Below are 19160 nucleotides of genomic sequence, written 5' to 3'. Positions count from 1 at the left end.
GCAATGTGTATTGGAAGAGATTTCTGAATGTTCTTCGCCCAGCATACACCCCTCCAATCAGACATGCTTTATCTACTCATTTGCTGGATGCAAAGTTCAGAGTTCAAGTGAAGGTCAAGCAAATCATAGAGAAAGCAGACTGTATTGCAATCATCTCTGATGGGGGGGTTGAATGTTCGTGGGCAAGGAATAATTAACTACACTCTCCACCCCTCAAACAGTATTCTACAAGAGCACAGACACCAGGGACAACAAACACACCGGTCTCTACATTGCAGTTGAGCTGAAGACAGTCATCAATGATCTGGGACCACAGAAGGTATTTGCACTGGTGACAGACAATGTTGCGAACATGAAGGCTGCTTGGTCTAAAGTGGAGGAGTCTTACCCTCACATCACACCCATTGGCTGTGCTGCTCATTCATTGAATCTGCTCCTCAAGGACATCATGGCACTGAAAACAATGCAAACACTCTACAAAGGAGCCAATGAAATGGTTAGGTATGTGAAGGGTCATCAAGTTATAGCAGCAATCTACCTCATCAAGCAAAGTGAGAAGAGTAAGAGCACCACATTGAAGCTGCCCAGCAACACCCGTAGAGGTGGTGTCGTCATCATGTTTGACAGTCTCCTGGAGGGGAAGGAGTCTCTCCAAGAAATGGCCATATCACAGTCTGCCAATATGGACAGCCCCATCAAGAGGATCCTCCTGGATGATGTATTTTGGGAAAGAGTGGTAAGGAGCCTGAAACTCATGAAACCTATAGCAGTAGCCATTGCATGGATTGAGGGAGACAATGCCACCCTGTCTGATGTTCAGACTCTGCTTGCAGATGTAAGAAAATAAATCCGTACTGCCCTGCCCACTTCACTGTTGCTCCAAGCAGAGGGAACTGCAGTTCTTAAATACTGTACATCAAAAAGCGTGAAGACTTCTGCCAGAAGCCCATACACGCCACAGCGTACATGTTGGAGCCCAAGTATGCTGGCTGGTGCAGAGATCAACAAGGCCTATGGTGTCATCACTACCGTGTCTCGCCACCTTGGCCTGGATGAGGGCAGGGTTCTTGGCAGTCTGGTGAAGTACACTTCCAAGCAAGGGCTTTGGGATGGAGATGTAATATAGCAGTCGTGTCAACATATCTCATCAGCCATTTGGTGGAAGGGACTTTGTGGATCTGAGGCTCTTTCCCCTGTTGCTTCCATCATCCTCCAAATCCAACCGACATCAGCCGCCTCAGAGTGCAACTGGTCCTTGTTTGGGAACACACACCAAAGCAAGCAACAGGCTGACCAATACAAGGGTTGAAAAATTGGTGGCCAACTGGGCAAATTTGAGACTTTTTGAGCCTGACAACGAGCAATCCTCAACATGGTTGGAAAGTGACAGTGAAGATGAGGCCTCAGAGTCTGATGTTCAATAGGTGGACGTTGAGGATGTCCAGGGAGAAGACATGGAAGCCTGAGAGGAAGACAACAAAAGCTTTAGTTTCTAGACTATCATTTTACAGATTTATGTTAAACGTTTTTGGGAGATGCGATGGGTCATTGGGGATCATTCAATATTCCCTTTCTTTTGTTGTTCAGTGAAATCATCCCATGTGAAGAGTAAACTAATTTAATTAAACTTCAATTCGTAACTAAATTGATTTTTATTTCTATTGGAAGGATTTAATCATTTGCTATTAAGGTAAAATGTTTGTTTCTGTCTCCATATGATAAATATATCCAATGCAAAAGACATCTACATTTAAATGGTATTAATATTCATTTTCACATGTTTCCATTAATTCCCATATTTTCCTGTTAATTCCCACAGAAAGTTTCCACCTCTGAATATTCCCCAAAATGTGCAACCCTAGTAATAACACAAGGATCACCCTGATAAAAAGTTTCAAGACAAAGTTTCATACTTCTAAATGTCTTGAAGGATGAAACTACATGAGTTTTCATAGCCTACCATTATATTACACCATGACAAACCCAGTTGGTCAGATGATCATCATTTTTATCTGGATGATGCTCAATGTGTGCTTTGCAGTCTTCCTTCGCATTGAAGACTGTAAAAATAAAAGAGAAAGAGGACCACATTTTTATGCATCGTTGACACATTTAAAGACGCTTTCTGGAACCCATAGTTCTAAAGGTTGTGCTTCAAAGACAAAAATGTCCCTCACAGTTACATACTACATTGTTCTCTCACTGTCTGCTTTGCCTCCTTCCCATACCCTGTAGCAAAGGGTTCCCGAAAGATTGTTTTTCTGCTTTACATGACCCATTGGAGCCAAAAGTTTACCTCGAAAACACCTAGTCAACCTTGTAAGCTACTGTAAGTCTGAGCATTTCCCTCCCTTTTTTCTTTATTTCCTGTTAGCCTAATGCAGAATTTAAATAACACCTCCCCTGGCTAAGACATAAAAACAGCAAGGTTCCACATGTGGGATTTAGAAATATATGTAACATGAATCACAATAACTACAGTAGGTATATCAAACCTACAACAAAGTATATTAAACCTCCCAAAATGTTTTTTCCAGTATCAGTATTTCCCTTTTCAGGCTTTTCCCCCTGAGGTAATAGATTCAACTGTTCAACACTTACAGCCAAATGTTTAATACCCTGGTAATTCCCAGAACACATTCTGGAAAGTATAGATTCCGTGGTAACTTTATTAGGTACAACCCCCTTTGCATCTGGAACAGCATGAATTCAAAACTGTTGATGAACCTGGGAAAGGAGATAGAATGTTCAAGTTATTAAGTACAGTTGGAGTTTATTACAGTCAGTACAAGTTTTGGAACTTTTCTGAGTTACGAAAGACCATCTCAGACTGTGCTGTCATTTTGCACATTCTAAAGTTCAAACAGTAACAGAATACCTGAATACTTCTCTGCATGCTTTACTTGTCTAGCAAGCCAAGACCACTGGACTTGGTGTGTGTAGGAGCAATTTATTTTTGTGAATAGGGTGGTGAACCTAATAAAGTGGCAACTGAGTATAGATATCACAAACGAATCCTTTTGAGCAGTGTCTGTCTGTTATACGTTAGATCAATGGGTATAATGGTAAATCTGATCCCCAAGGTCTTCATAGGCTCACTTGGATATATAGAGTTGGAGGTAAAGAAATAAATATGAAACTAGGACATTAAAATACTGGCAGAATTCTTTCATCCACATCCATTGACATAAAATATGTATTTCAAAGTATAAATACCCTTCTAAGACCACTATTTCTGGGTGTTTTAAAAGGTTTGCAAATAGTTATTTCTGCAAGGAATGTGAATTGAAAGGGATTTGGTAATACCTATCTAGGTGATGTAGTTTCTACACTGGTATAATGGGTCAAATGTGTGGCAATTTCACACCTCCCTGCTGAATTACAGTGGGGAGAACAAGTATTTGATACACAGCCGATTTAGCAGATTTTCCTACTTACAAAGCATGTAGAGGTCTGTATTTAAAAAAAATCATAGGTACACTTCAACTGTGAGAGACGGAATCTAAAACAAAAATCCAGAAAATCACAATGTATGATTTTTAAGGAATTAATTTGCATTTTATTGCATGACATAAGTATTTGATCATCTACCAACCAGTAAGAATTCCGACTCTCACAGACCTGTTAGATTTTCTTTAAGAAGCCCTCCTGTTCTTCACTCATTACCTGTATTAACTGCACCTGTTTGAACTCGTTACCTGTATAAAAGACACCTGTCCACACACTCAATCAATCAGACTCCAACGTCTCCACAATGGCCAAGACCAGGGAGCTGTGTAAGGACATCGGGGATAAAATTGTAGACCTGCACAAGGCTGGGATGGGCTACAGGACAATAGGCAAGCAGCTTGGTGAGAAGGCAATAACTGTTGGCGCAATTATTAGAAAATGGAAGAAGTTAAAGCTGACGGTCAATCACCCTCGGTCTGGGGCTCCATGCAAGATCTCACCTCGTGGGGCATCAATGATCATGAGGAAGGTGAGGAATCAGCCCAGAACTACACGGCAGGACCTGGTCAATGACCTGAAGAGAGCTGGGACCACAGTCTCAAAGAAAACTATTAGTAATTAGTAACACACTACTCCGCCATGGATTAAAATCCTGCAGCGCACGCAAGGTCCCCCTGCTCAAGCCAGCGCATGTCCAGGTCCGTCTGAAGTTTGCCAATTACCATCTGGATGATCCAGAGGAGGAATGGGAGAAGGTCATGTGGTCTGATGAGACAAAAATAGAGCTTTTTGGTTTAAACTCCACTCGCCGTGTTTGGAGGATGAAGAAGGATGAGTACAACCCCAAGAACACCATCCCAACCGTGAAGCATGGAGGTGGAAACATCATTCTTTGGGGATGCTTTTCTGCAAAGGGGACAGGACGACTACACGGTATTGAGGGGAGGATGGATGGGGCCATGTATCGCGAGATCTTGGCCAACAACCTCCTTCCCTCAGTAAGAGCATTGAAGATGGGTCGTGGCTGGGTCTTCCAGCATGACAACGACCTGAAACACACAGCCAGGGCAACTAAGGAGTGGCTCCGTAAGAAGCATCTCAATGTCCTGGAGTGGCCTAGCCAGTCTCCAGACCTGAACCCAATAGAAAATCTTTGGAGGGAGCTGAAAGTCCGTATAGCCCAGCGATAGCCCCGAAACCTGAAGGAACTGGAGAAGGTCTGTATGGAGGAGTGGGCCAAAATCCCTGCTGCAGTGTGTGCAAACCTTGGTCGGTAGGGATGTCCTTGTCTTATCGCGCACCAGCGACTCCTGTGGCGGGTCGGGCGCAGTGCACGCTAACCAAGGTTGCCAGGTGCACGGTGTTTCCTCCGACACATTGGTGCGGCTGGCTTCCGGGTTGGATGCGCGCTGTGTTAAGAAGCAGTGCGGCTTGGTTGGGTTGTGTATCGGAGGACGCATGACTTTCAACCTTCGTCTCTCCCGAGCCCGTACGGGAGTTGTAGCGATGAGACAAGATAGTAGCTACTAAAACATTTGGATACCACGAAATTGGGGAGAAAAAGGGGTAAATTTAAAAAATCATCGTTTTTTTGTTTTAGATTCTGTCTCTCAAAAGTTGAAGTGTACCTATGATAAAAATTACAGACCTCTACATGCTTTGTTTTTTTGGAAAACAAAGCAAAATCGGCAGTGTATCAAATACGTGCTGCCACCCCCATGCTTCTGTATGTAGAGCTGATTTGGGCCAGTTTATTTTTATTTTTTTCATGAACTTTTGTGAAAAAACACTTTCACATAGGTTTTGTGCTAGCAGTTTAAGAGCGCAAATAGCAGAGGGACAGCTTGGTTGAAGTCCTAGTTTCTAATGGTTAGTGCAAGTAGATTGCAGAGGGGTTCACATACAGTTCAGAAGCAAATCACTAAGTATACATTCAGCCCAAAAACCATACATGTACCTTCTACTTCTTATATTAGTGCTTTTTTTTGTTATCCACCCTCTAGTATTTTTCAATACACACGTTAATATATATACATACTGTATATGCAGTTGAAATTGGAAGTTTACATACACCTTAGTCAAATACATTTAAACTCAGTTTTTCACAATTCCTGACATTTAATCCTAATAGAAATTCTGTGTCTTAGGTCAGTTAGGATCACCACTTTATTTTAATGTGAAATGTCAGAATAATAGTAGAGAGAATGATTTGTTTCAGCTTTTATTTCTTTCATCACATTCCCAGTGGGTCAGAAGTTTACATACACTCAATTAGTATTTGGTAGCATTGCCTTTGAATTGTTTAACTTGGGTCAAACGTTTCAGGTAGCCTTCCACAAGTTTCCCCCAATAAGTTGGGTGAATTTTGGCCCATTCCCCTTGACAGAGCTGGTGTAACTGAGTCAGGTTTGTAGGCCTTCTTGCTCGCACACGCTTTTTCAGTTCTGCCCACAAATGTTTTATGGGATTGAGGTCAGGGCTTTGTAATGGCCACTCCAATACCTTGACTTTGTTGTCCTTAAATCATTTGCCACAACTTTGGAAGTATGCTTGGGGTCATGGTCCATTTGGAAGACCCATTTGCGACCAAGCTTTAATGTCTTGAGATGTTGCTTCAATATATCCACATCATTTTCCGTACTCATGATGCCATCTATTTTGTGAAGTGCACCAGTCCCTCCTGCAGCAAAGCACCCCCACAACATGATGCTGCCACCCCCATGCTTCACGGTTGGGATGGTGTTCTTCGGCTTGCAAGCATCCCCCTTTTTCCTCCAAACATGACGATGGTCATTATGGCCAAACAGTTCTATTTTTGTGTCATCAGACCAGAGGACATTTCTCCAAAAGTACAATCTTTGTCCACATGTGCAATTGCAAACCATAGTCTGGCTTTTTTAGAGAGGTTTTGGAGCAGTGGCTTCTTCCTTGTTAAGCGGCCTTTCAGGTTATGTCGATATAGGACTCGTTTTACTGTGAACATCGATACTTTTGTACCTGTTCCCTCCAGCATCTTCACAAGGCCCTTTGCTGTTGTTCTGAGATTGATTTGCACTTTTCATACCAAAGTACATTCATCTCTAGGAGACATAATGCGTCTCCTTCCTGAGCAGTATGATGGCTACGTGGTCCCATGGTGTTTATACTTGCGTACTATTGTTTGTACAGATGAATGTGGTACCTTCAGGCGTTTGGAAATTTCTCCCAAGGATGAACCAGACTTGTGGAGGTCTACAATTTTTTTTCTGAGGTCTTGGCTGATTTCTTTAGATTTTCCCATGATGTCAAGCAATGAGGCACTGATTTTGAAGGTAGGCCTTGAAATACATCCACAGGTACACCTCCAATTTACTGAAATTATGTCAATTAGCCTATCAGAAGCTTCTAAATCCATGACATCATTTTCTGGAATTTTCCAAGCTGTTTAAAAGAACAGTCAACTTAGTGTATGTAAACTTCTGACCCACTGGAATTGTGATACAGTGAATTATAAGTGAAATAATCTGTCTGTAAACAATTATTGGAAAAATTACTTGTGTAATGCACAAACTAGATGTCCTAACCAACTTGCGAGTGGTTGAAAAACGAGTTTTAATGACTCCAACCTAAGTGTATGTCAACTTCCGACTTCAACTGTACGTATGTTATCTTATCACTCTTAGTTTTTCTTATTTCCACTGTGGAATGTCCATGTTGATCCTCTTGGTTATCTTGGTCCTCTTGATCCATCCACCTGTCTTCTTTGTTAGTCAGGCCTGACCCCTTCATCCTGTACTTTTGTCCTGTAATCTAATTTAATATGACTGAAGATATAGAATTTTATGCCAGACCCCTTCGTATATGGTATACCAGACTCGTTAGAACTTTGACCACACGCCCTCTAGACGGACTACATGCCCTCTATCAAATCAAACCTGGAATTTTTACTCAACACAAAGGTTGTAAAAGTATGCTCGACATTTACAGAATAAATCATATCTAGCTTGATGATTCTGTGACAAACGGTGAATTAGTTATTGATTTTAACATTTTAAATAGCTTTTGGCGAATGTCTGAATGTATTTCTATAAAAATTAAAAGAGTAATTTTTCCTCAAAACAAAGGTTGTAAAGTATGCTCAACAATTATAGAATAAATCGTACATAGTTTTATTATTTTGTGACAAATGGTGAATTAGTTATTGATTTTTACATTTTTAAATGGCTTTTGGCGAATGTCTGTTGAATGTCCGAATGTGTGAATATAAAACCAACTTTACCTCTGTCTTGTGAGACCAGTGGGGAATACTAAAGTTGCCCCGCATACTAAGTTCGGTTTGCTCCTAAACTCAGCAAAAAAAGAAACGTCCCCTTTTCAGGACCCTGTCTTTCAAAGATAATTCGTAAATATCCAAATAACTTCACAGATCTTCATTGTAAAGGGTTTAAACACTTTCCCATGCTTGGTCAATGATCCATAAACAATTAATGAACATGGAACTGTCATTAAGACACTAACAGCTTACAGACGGTAGGCAATTAAGGTCACAGTTATGTAAACTTAGGACACTAAAGAAGTCTTTCTACTGACTCTGAAAAACACCAAAAGAAAGATGCCCATGCTTTTCTGCATAAAAGTGCCTTAGGCATGCTGCAAGGAGGCATGAGGACTGCAAATGTAGCCAGGGCAATATATTGCAATGTCCGTACTGTGAGGCGTCTAAGACAATGCTACAGGGAGACAGGACAGACAGCTGATCGTCCTCGCAGTGGCAGACCACGTGTAGCAACACTTGCACAGGATCGGTACATCCAAACATCACACCTGCAGGACGGGTACAGGATGGCAACAACAACTGCCCGAGTTACACCAGGAATACACAATCCCTCCATCAGTGCTCAGACTGTCCGCAATAGGCTGAGAGATGCTGGACTGAGGGCTGGTAGGCCTGTTGTGAGGCAGGTCCTCACTAGACATCACCGGCAACAACGTCGCCCATGGGCACAAACCCACCGTCGCTGGACCAGACAGGACTGGCAAAAAGTGCTCTTCACTGACGAGTTGCGGTCTTGTCTCACCAGAGGTGATGGTCGGATTCGCATTTATCGTCGGAGGAATGAGCGTTATACCAAAGCGGGATCGATTTGGAGGTGGAGGGTCTGTCATGGTCTGGGGCGGTATGTCACAGCATCATCGGACTGAGCTTGTTGTCATTGCAGGCAAACTCAACGCTGTGCGTTTACAGTGAAGACATCCTCCTCCCTCATTTGGTACCCTTCCCGCAGGCTCATCCTGACATAACCTTCTAGCATGACAATGCCAGCAGACAATGATCCCTCCTGTCTCAGCCTCCAGTATTTATGCTGAAATAGTTTGTGTCGGGGGGCTAGGGTCAGTCTGTTATATCTGGAGTATTTCTCCTGTCTTATCCAGTGTCCTATGTGAATTTAAGTATTTTCTCTCTCACTCACTCACTCGCACTCACCTGGCTTGATGACTCCTTGTTGGCCCCAGTCCACCTGGTCGTGCTGCAGCTCCAGTTTCAACTGTTTTGCCTGCGGCTATGGAACCCTGACCTGTTCACCGGACGTGCTATTTTCAACTCTCTAGAGACAGCAGGAGCGGTAGAAATACTCTGAATTATCTGCTATGAAAAGCCAACTGACATTTACTCATGAGGTGCTGACCTGTTGCACCCTCTACAACCACTGTGATTATTATTATTTGACCCTGCTGGTAATCTATGAACATTTGAACATCTTGGCCATGTTCTGTTATAATCTCCACCCGGCACAGCCAGAAGAAGACTGACCACTCCTCATAGCCTGGTTTCTTCCTAGGTTCTGGCCTTTCTAGGGAGTTTTTCCTAGCCACCGTGCTTCTACACCTGCATTGCTTGCTGTTTGGGGTTTTAGGCTGGGTTTCTGTACAGCACTTTGTGACATCAGCTGATGTAAGAAGGGCTTTATAAATACATTTGATTGATTGATTGATTGACCAGTCATACTGCTCGTTCTGTGCGTGATTTCCTGCAAGACAGGAATGTCAGTGTTCTGCCATGACCAGCGAAGAGCCCGGATCTCAATCCCATTGAGCACATCTGGGACCTGTTGGATTGGAGGGTGAGGGCTAGGGCCATTCCCCCCAGAAATGTCTGGGAACTTGCAGGTGCCTTGGTGGAAGAGTGGGGTAACATCTCACAGCAAGAACTGGCAAATATGGTGCAGTCCATGAGGAGATGCACTGCAGTACTTAATGCAGCTGGTGGCCACACCAGATACATCTGTTACTTTTGATTTTGACCCCCCCCCCCTCCTTTGTTCAGTCACAGATTATTCTGTGTCTGTGGAACTTGTTAAGTTTATGTCTCAGTTGTTGAATCTCATGTTCATACAAATATTTACATATGTTAAGTTTGCTGAAAATATATGCAGTTGATAGTGAGAGGACGTTTCTTTTTTTGCTGAGTTTAGTAGAACTGGGCTAGGCGAAGACAACGTCTGTGCCTCGTATACTCCCTTCAACTGTGTAGTGCTAGGGCAAAAACACAAAACATTCACCCCTTGGAGTCTCGGGGACAGAGTGGGAAACCTTGCTCTATACTATTGGATAGAGAGCAATCACTGCAGCTGTTCACGCCATGTTAGTGGCCAAATCAAAACCCAACCTTCATTTATCCGTTGTGACGCAGAGATGTTAATTATTATTACCAAAATAATTTTATTTACACGTTGTAGTCAATTTTCACATTAGAATAACTGTTTGACTCAACTCGATGCAACATAGGCCGTTTTCAAAGGGATTCGTTGCTTTTCAAAAGGCAGTCCTTTTTAAAGTTTTATTTAAGTGTCAATATTACAGTGTCCCTCTTGCGATAACATAGCTTCCTCAAATTAGTTAATCTAAACTAAATCAAGAAATCGTTTAGATGTTTTTGCCGAAGAGGTCTTAGACGCGAAATTTTACATCTAACTAAGATGTTTGGTGCAGTATTTCTCAAATGGAAACATTTGCACGAAAACAACTATTCTCATTGAAGGAATGACAACAAACACTTAATTAAAGATTCCTGTACATATTTCCCACTGAGGGAGTTATATTAACCTGGCCCAGGTTGAACCGGGCAATGGCCTGACACGTCATTGGGGCAGAAACAGGGAGGGAGGAGGCACTTTTTAAATCAAACAGTAATCTGCGCCCGCTCGGTCATATTGTCAACAAGGCAGCATGGTGCATCTTCCAGAAACATCTCTTTACATAAAATACATTTTGAATTTTCAAACTACTTTTCATTTTGATGGCAGATTAAGCGTTTGATGGCACATCGCTCACGCTCAGGAGGCAAACAGTCTCTTACTTGGAGTAGTTTAAACCGGGTGAAAAGTGATTGCGTCCTAATCGGAGTAGTACTGTTGACCAAATTGAGGAAGCAGATATATTTCAGCTACCGAACTTCGATTTGCCTCAACAACAAACAAAAAAGTGTGTGCACGAACAGCCGACAGTACTACGAACAGATGGTAATCCCCAGCAGGAAGACAAATAGCCAGGGAAAATCCCGGCCACAGCAGTGAGATCACCTGTGGTACAGGCTGGAGGCCACAAGGCCCAATTAGTCAGTAGCTAGGATTATATCAAATTGGCGACAGATTTGAATGTTTATATTCTAAAATCCGCAAAAAGAAAATATGCGCATTTTCCCACCAGTAACCAGGTTTCCGTACAACTTTAAGTGAGTAAAGTGTAATGACAGGCCTGATGGAAACTGAAAATGTTACGTCAAACTGTCCAAATGTCGACCTAAAAATACGCTAGACAAGGTGGGATCTGTTTCTGGATAAGAGCGATACTATTTATTTTAAACAGCAGTCAAGCATTTATCACCATCTCACCAGAACCTCAATATTTATTGGAAATGAGCATCAAGATCACCGTGCACTTTCATCACCCTTTGTAGTTCATCATAAATTATTTCATTTTAGCCTAATAAACTGCATGGTTTCTGGGTTCGTAGTGGGAGGACCACACACCGTATCATCGGGTTTCCAAGTTTACTTTGATGGTTTTTATATCAACATTTGCGCATAAAGGCGTTTCAATCACCATTTTCACAACAAGATCCACCATGTCATACTAACAAATGAGCATTTTTACAATCATACCGAACCCTCTTGTTTCCATCAGAGCGGTCTTCATTTATTTATTACATAAAAGTGTGATTGGAAACGTGTTCTATAGCATCAAAACTGTGATAGCATTGGTAAATTGTGACCGACGGACTTATCTACAAATAACAGTTATTTATGATGCAAGCTGATTTGTAAATTAGTCAGTCACGCCTTGCTTTTAAAATCGTCTGCAATGACAAACGCGCCCAGTGATGGCCACTGCCTTTCGAAGCATTATGGAGATAATTGTCTGACTTGCGCCTGCCTACATGTTTGTTAGGGCGGAGGCAAGCCATCTCTCACCATTATATACAGTATCCCTGCAAGTTTCTGTAGTTGCTCCTCAACAACTTCATTCTGCTACCATCGCCTGCATTGTGGGAGGCTCTCTACTGTCAACCAATATATTAGGGTGTTTGACCCACGTGAACAAATGCATGACTGAAATAGGAACCAACGCGATTCATACAGTGGATATCAGTGGAGGCTGGTGAAGGGAGGACAGTTCATAGCTGTTATGTAATGAAACACTTCATCCACACATTACATTTCATCTACTCCATTCCAGCTACTAATTTGGCCGTCCTCCACTCACCAGCCTCCACTGGTGGATATATACAAATAAATGTGATAGGAGGCATTCTGGTTGTAGCCAAAAATGTACACACCTTGTGCCTCTTGACAAGTAGTTGAATGATAAATTGATGGGAATTAATTGACAAATGCACCAAGGGCATTCAGAACTGGTGAAATGAAGCAACGTTTTCCTAATGCCATGATCTGTGTTCATCATGGGAACTTACATTTTAATGACCAACTCATCTGATTAAAACAACCATGACAAAATAATTTGCAACAACCAAATATTTATTGATTCAAATTGATATTTCCATTACGGTTTCAAAATCAAACAAAATAGTAATATTACTTGTTTTTTGCATTTGGAAGGAGAGTCAGACATTAAAATAATGTACGTTACAGTAAAAGTGAGTAAAACAGAAAACCTGAGGGAAATAGCTTTACCACATCCACTCCTGATAGAAAACAAATAGCCATTGATTTGGTTGGCTCAGTAGAAAACACAGAAGATGACAACTCCATATAATAATGTCTCTAAAATGTTCCTCTGAGCTTGATGTCTAATGTGTGAGTCCTGTTTGACTATTCCAGATTCAGGTAAAAAACAACAAGGGATGGGGTGGGTGGGAAGAGGAGTCGATGGGAATTCTGAATGAGAAGGCTCTGACAGGCTGTTTTGATTCCCCATCATTAACCAGTAGTGGTCCCATCAGTATCCATGAGTTGGCTTGAGTAACCACTAAGAGCTAACAGCCCCAAATAGGTGGGCTCCATTTAAGAACATACAGTATAAGAGTTGCTGTTGATCCACAAACCCTTGTCTAGTGTAAAACTTGCTGCATGCCTCTAGTCTCCTCTTTACCCATATGCCAATCAACATTACCCATTTGATCCATACACAGTGGAATAATCTCAAATAAGCTTTTTAGCTCTCCCAACACCTGACGACATCCATTTGTTACTCTCCCGCCACTCGTTCTTCTTCCCGCTCCCCTCTTTTTAAATCGCCCCTCTTTTTTCTTCACCTCTCCTCTAGGGCGAAGGGCTCCCGAACTTGGCGCTCAGCTTGGTGATGAGGGCCATGACCTTGGGGTTACCCTGGTACTTGGCGATGTTAGCTGGGTTCTGAGCCACATCCTGGAAAGCTGCCATCACCTCAGGGTCCTGGAGAAAAAACCCAGGAGAGATGAGATTAGATATGGATACTGACAAGGAATCCAAGGGCTAACTGTAAGACTGCAAACACTTCAATTTAAGGGGCATCGTACCTTCATGGCGTTGAGCACCTCTGGGTCGTTAAAGAGCTCTCCCAGACCAGGCATGCCGAAAGGAGAGCCTCCAGCCCCCCCTGGGAAGCCGCCAGCCCCCCCTGGGAAGCCGCCAGCCCCCCCTGGGAAACCGCCAGCACCCCCTGGGAAACCGCCAGCACCCCCTGGGAAACCGCCAGCACCTACAGCATGAAACAAGGAACCCAGGATTAATGCGATTACAGGGCTCCAATGGACCCTTGGGTGATGGTCAGATAATGTAGAGCAGTGGTCACCAGCCCAGGTACTGGAGAATTACAGGGCCAGGGATTACAGGCCTTTGTTCAAGCCCTGCACTAACAAACCTGATTTAGCTAATCAACTTATCGTCAAGACATTTCATGAACCCATATTCCCTCTCTTACCTGGGAAACCTGGGAAGCCACCTCCTCCTGCTGCTTGTCTAGCCTCCTCCTCCTGTGCAGAGTTTAAAACATTTTTACGTTGAGACACTATTTTGAAATTCTTATTCTCCTTTCTGTTCTTGCACCAAACACTCACCCTCTGAGCTTTCTCATGCTCTTCCCTCGCTTTCTTTACCCTCTCCTTCCTGTCCTTGATCTCTCGCTCCTCCCTCTTGCGCTCATACTTGCGCCGGTGCTCAATGATTTTGTTAGCCTGAGGAGAGAAAGAGCATGAGTTGAAAGTCAGACCAGAAGACACTGATTGACCAGACAACCTTGAAACTGCTCTGGTTTCAAAAAGACAGTTAGTGGCTGGGGCTGGGTACCTTGGGCTGGACCTCTTTCAGCATAGCGCTGGCGTCCTCATCGTAGTCCAGTTTGCAGGCAGTGGCCAGGTCCTTAGCTGCCTCCTCCCAGTGCCCCAGCAACCTGACAGACAGGGAGGAAAGACACTCAATCCAAGTATTGTATTAGGGGTGTGCCAAAATGGCCATACTCGTAATCGTATCTGTAAATTGACAGTTGATAGTCAGATCAGATGATACTCGTGAGCGGAAAAAACAAGTGTTTTAATATTTTATTTAACTATGGACTTATTAGATGTTGGCAAAATACCTCCCTGCACATTCACTGCAAAATAAAGCTGCAGATTAGGAGCAGCATGCAGCTGTGTGTGTCTGTCCTCAACTTGCAGTGGGCTGCCAAGTTTGCTGACACTCATTCAGAATGCCCATCGGCGTTTCATACCCCCCCCCCCCTACCCATGCATCGCATGTTAGACATTATGTACATCTTCATAGCAAATGTCCTCGCCATGTGATTTATCATAGTAGCAGGCAGCAGCAATCTAAATGATCAGCCTGAAAAATATGCAAGAAAAACTGATCTGGTGAAAGTATGACTTGAGTGGACAGAGAAATACAGCTTCACTCTATCCAATCAGAGCATCATGATCAACGTACAGCCAGGCCTTTTCTTTAGACAGCCAGCCAGTTGAGTTATTTAGTGTAGAACCTTGCACATGACTGACTAACTTGAGAAAGATGTGGCTGACACTCAAATGTATTTTTTCCAATCACAAATAATAAAAATGCTGTGATCACAATCGTTTCCAGAAAATGGCCAATATCCCTTACGATACTCATTTTGTCCGACTACTTGGCACCCCCATATATTGTATTACTTATAAATCATATACAACTGCATTGTGTCTGATGAGATTGAATATGCAGCCTATCTAGCAGCATACTTGTGAGCTTTCCCCCTCCACTTGTAGGGCTGTGCAGAATCTGGGTTGATGTCAATGGCTCTGTCGCAGTCCCGCTTAGCTGCATTGGGTTTCTGCATCCGGATGTAGACGCTGGCAAAGAACATAAGTCATTCTGTATGAATACTACGTGATCATGTACTAGAGCACATCATGTGGTATGGCATTGTTAAGTCTAGCCGCGGGACTCACCTAGCCCTCTTGGCATACATGATAGCTACCCGTGGATTGAGTTTGATGGCTTCAGTGAAGAGGTCCAGGGATTTCTGCAAGTCACCTGTATTTGACAGCAACAAAAAGTGATAATTATAACCACTGGTCATTAAAATGTCTTCCCGATTTACTACAAGGTCAGTGCAATGTCAATGCAAGACCCTTAGAACAACCAACCCACCTTCTCCTAACGCTTCGATAGCTTCCATCTTCTTCTCGTTGGCCTGGTCCATCATTTCCTCTGTCACCTAAAGGAAGAAGAACACACTATTTACCTGCAAGACATGAGATGCCATGTGGTCTTCTGCTTTGGCTGGGAAAATTCAAACAGTCTTTTTCAGGGCTTGCATGCTCACTAGATGCATTTCTCAATAGTTCTCATCTGCAGAAACCCCCAAATGAAAAGCACTTCATGCACTCTCCCATCCTTAAGTTATATTAATAATGGAGGTCTTCAGTAGAGTAAATATTCTCACCTCCAGATTTTCAAAGTCTCCCATCTCCTGAGGTTCGTCTGTGTCTGGCTCAATCACCCCATCTTGGTCAATCTCTGAAGTAGCAAGGGGATCCATCAAGGACTTCAGAATTTTAGCAGATATGAGACACTGAAAGCTTGCGCCTCTAATTCCGTTATTGTATATTGTATACAGTGGCAACCCGTCATTCAGGACAGGTGGGACAGAGCACAACCTGTTTTGAGCCCCACATTTTTTTGTGGGCTTGCCTGTTTTAAAATGTTATTTTAGCATGAATACGAGTCACATATCAGTTCGCAAACAATGTAAAAATAAATATCATTGAGTTAATAAATCCGCATACAAATATGGTCTTTCAGCCTAGCTCAGTGCTTTCTGTGGCGGTGGGGAAAGCCTGCAGAAAATAGAGGAGCGTTGCGCCGTGATTGGCTCAGTGTTCTGTCACTCACAGGGACACTACGTCACAAACAAGTAGTAAGGGTAGACATAGAAAATTCAAGCCCTTTGGCTCCTGCCATAGAATTACATTAGTAGTGCCCTTCCAAGAAGGTTCAAGGTCTTTGTCGACACATAAAAAATGACATCAAATCACGTTATGTACAGTAGCTTTGATTGGACTGATCATGTCAACATCTTGCTTTCAAAATCTTAGCTAGCAGTCATCAATTCAACAATCTACTGGCAAATCACTTTTAATTGTTGTCATATGAAAATAGAGAAATTATAGTTAAATGTATTTAAAAAATAAATAAAACATATCGGTGCTCATCAGCCATAAACATTACACAAGTTGGAAATCGCAAATTCATCAATGAGTTGTTTGGAAGGAAACTGCAAGCATTGCAACTGGGAAGTTAGGGATAAACGAGCTCAGACTGGGAAAATACGTTTTGAACGGTCATCCAAATCGGAATTGTAAATCCGGCCTAGGTCTTTCTTTGATGACAAAATTTGCCTGCGAAGGACCGCCACACAATCTTCCTTTTCAAGTGAGCAAATCACAACAAGGAGTCCAAAAATGTCTTATATGCTGCTGCATAAATGATGTAACATGCCAGGGAGATATGTATACTGTAGCTAAGAAAGTAATACTTAGTATATGTTGTGTAGTAAGCTGTTAGTAGCCCATGCGCCTCACCCTAATAATTTGGTCTATTTTCACCTGAAGTTACTGTTCTGACTCGGTGGTGTACATGTAGCCTATAACCTGTTTTTGATAAATGTCATCATTGAATATTGTAAGAGCTTTCATTGTGTGCTTATATGCCCCTTTTATTTATCCTATGGTTCTGATTTGGTGTACAGGGAAAACACTAAGAACGGCCCATGTTCTGAAATCTGTCACTGTACATTTCAAAAGTGCAGAACAAATAGTTATATTGACTACATCCGTCCTGGTTCACCCATTGTCTTAATCGAAATTACTGATTACCTCTTATCCGCTTGTCCCCTTATGCCATAGTTTGTACATCTCAATTGTCAGTAGAAACCACATTTGCTTAAGCAAGTCAGTCATATCAGCTGTTTTTTTAAAAGGCAGTAAATGAGGCTGAATGAACTGTTTTGCTGCCAGACAAGGCTCCGCTGATAGCCAGGTGTAGCAGTGGTAAGGTGTTGTAACTGCTGTAGGGACAGCTTTATGTAGGCCCTAACAGTTTGTGGGCATCGTTTGTCACCATTATAGTGCAATTAATGTATCGTTTAGTGGAGCAACATTATTTTTTTTGCCCCACCAAGATTTACATGCTGTAATCGCCACTGGTTGTATAAGCACTGCTCAAGAGCTTGGCAATCAGTTTATAAGGCAGCGTTACAAACTGTGTGGTCATGCAACGTATTGTTTGTTGATCTGCGGTCTTCACTGTATCACTGAATGTATTAGATGGAATGGAACTAAATGTCTGGGTGATGATTTATTGGTATGGTGTGCAAGTCTAAAAAATAATTTCCTTTTCAGAGGATAATAACCCTTTGGCCTGTGTACTCATTTTCTTTATGAACTGGATGGGTGACTGTGGGAAAATGTGTGGGCCAGGTGTGAGAAAGCTGCCATGGACATACCTAGTTCACTCTCCTCACTCTCAGAGGGGGCATGGTGCTCAGGAGCAGAGGCAGGGGGAGGAGCGCCAGCACATGGACACCCACCCTGAAATGAATTAAGTTTTATTGGCTGAACTGTACTGGTAGGCTGTCAAATATAGCAACTGGATGGATATATGAAACAAGTCATACCTTGCACGAGGAGTCATTTTGGGGGGCTTGTGGAATTGTAGCTCCCATTCTGAAAAAAAAAAGATCTTCTTTCAATTTCATTATTTCCAATATGAGCATTTCAATTTTGCCAACTGCTGCCAGTACATGTTGGTGTATTACTTAGTACAGTAGGAATTTCTATTTTTTATTCAATTAAGTCAGTACAACGTACTTTATTATGAGACAGAGAAATATGCCTGATACTTAGCAGCAGCGAGTGGGTGTGACTGCGGCATTCTCGTTCAGGGTAGTTGGAGAATTGGCAACAACAAAAATCACACAAATGCATTAACAATGAATTCATTCATTTAACTCTAATATTCTTGATATCCGGGGAATAAACCGGGTTTTGAACATGGGTTGATCCGAATCCTAACAGATAGTGGCCCGTTAATTTTAACGATAAAGAGCAAGTGCACGCTTGACGCTATGCGATAAACAGAAGGATTATCAACTGACCCTTGCAACCAGGCCCGGAGGAAGCCGAGCTCGGTAAGGTGCAATATGGAGGGATTTTCGTCGCACAACTTCACGAAGGCCTTCAACTCATGCACTTTCCGCGGGTCCATTCTCACTTCACAGGTCCAGAACACGCTACACAACAAGAAAGTGCGAGGAAGTTCAAATGAAACTGCTAGCTAGGTAGCTAGTTAAATATGAGCATTGATAGCATACACTTGTGCTGCACAGCCTCATTTAGTATTATTAGTAAACTAGCTAACTCCTTTATCTCAGAAAACATAGTTTGTCCCAGGGCACGTGCATGGATTGTGAGGATAGAATATTCTGGAATTCTGTCGAGTTAGTCATGACGTGGGGATTATTTGAATGCATGATCAAATCAGAGAAAACAAACCAGAAATGTTAATTATTTCCAATAAAACACAGCATATGAGGGTTAGATTAGATACCTGTATGCCCAGACAGCTCTTCAACGTCGGGTAGCTTCGAGTAGAGGGGTGCAATCAAGCCTCCACAACAATCGCTTTAAAATACTAGTCGATGGTGTATGTTGTTCCGTAGATTTATTTAACGCAGGCATTAATTAGATAGAAACATATGAC

The 19160-nt window shown here is 42.5% G+C and overlaps 1 protein-coding gene across 2 annotated transcripts; it reads right to left on the bottom strand.

Annotated features, from left to right (window-relative positions):
- Positions 1-13030: 13030 nt before the first annotated feature.
- LOC115110411 (hsc70-interacting protein-like) lies at positions 13031-19141 on the bottom strand. 2 transcript variants are annotated; one of them, XM_029636045.2, is made up of 13 exons: positions 19008-19141; positions 18556-18690; positions 18076-18124; positions 17905-17989; positions 15844-15917; positions 15549-15615; positions 15347-15431; positions 15137-15247; positions 14214-14316; positions 13985-14101; positions 13849-13900; positions 13445-13626; positions 13031-13340 (listed from the first exon to the last, which is right to left on the bottom strand). In XM_029636045.2, exons 2-13 carry the CDS (start codon positions 18663-18665, stop codon positions 13209-13211), a joined length of 1167 nt encoding a protein of 388 aa, XP_029491905.2. In that variant the 5' UTR covers positions 18666-18690; positions 19008-19141; the 3' UTR covers positions 13031-13208. The 2 variants fall into 2 exon arrangements, with proteins under 2 accessions (XP_029491905.2, XP_029491906.2); XM_029636046.2 differs by lacking the exons at positions 18556-18690; positions 19008-19141 and adding an exon at positions 18269-18526.
- Positions 19142-19160: the final 19 nt, after the last annotated feature.

The sequence above is a fragment of the Oncorhynchus nerka genome, linkage group LG26 (genome assembly GCF_034236695.1).
Source record: "Oncorhynchus nerka isolate Pitt River linkage group LG26, Oner_Uvic_2.0, whole genome shotgun sequence".
In the NCBI taxonomy this organism is placed as follows: Eukaryota; Metazoa; Chordata; class Actinopteri; order Salmoniformes; family Salmonidae; genus Oncorhynchus; species Oncorhynchus nerka.
The sequence above is the reverse complement of the archived record's forward strand: the minus strand, read 5'-3'. Positions and strand labels throughout refer to the sequence as shown.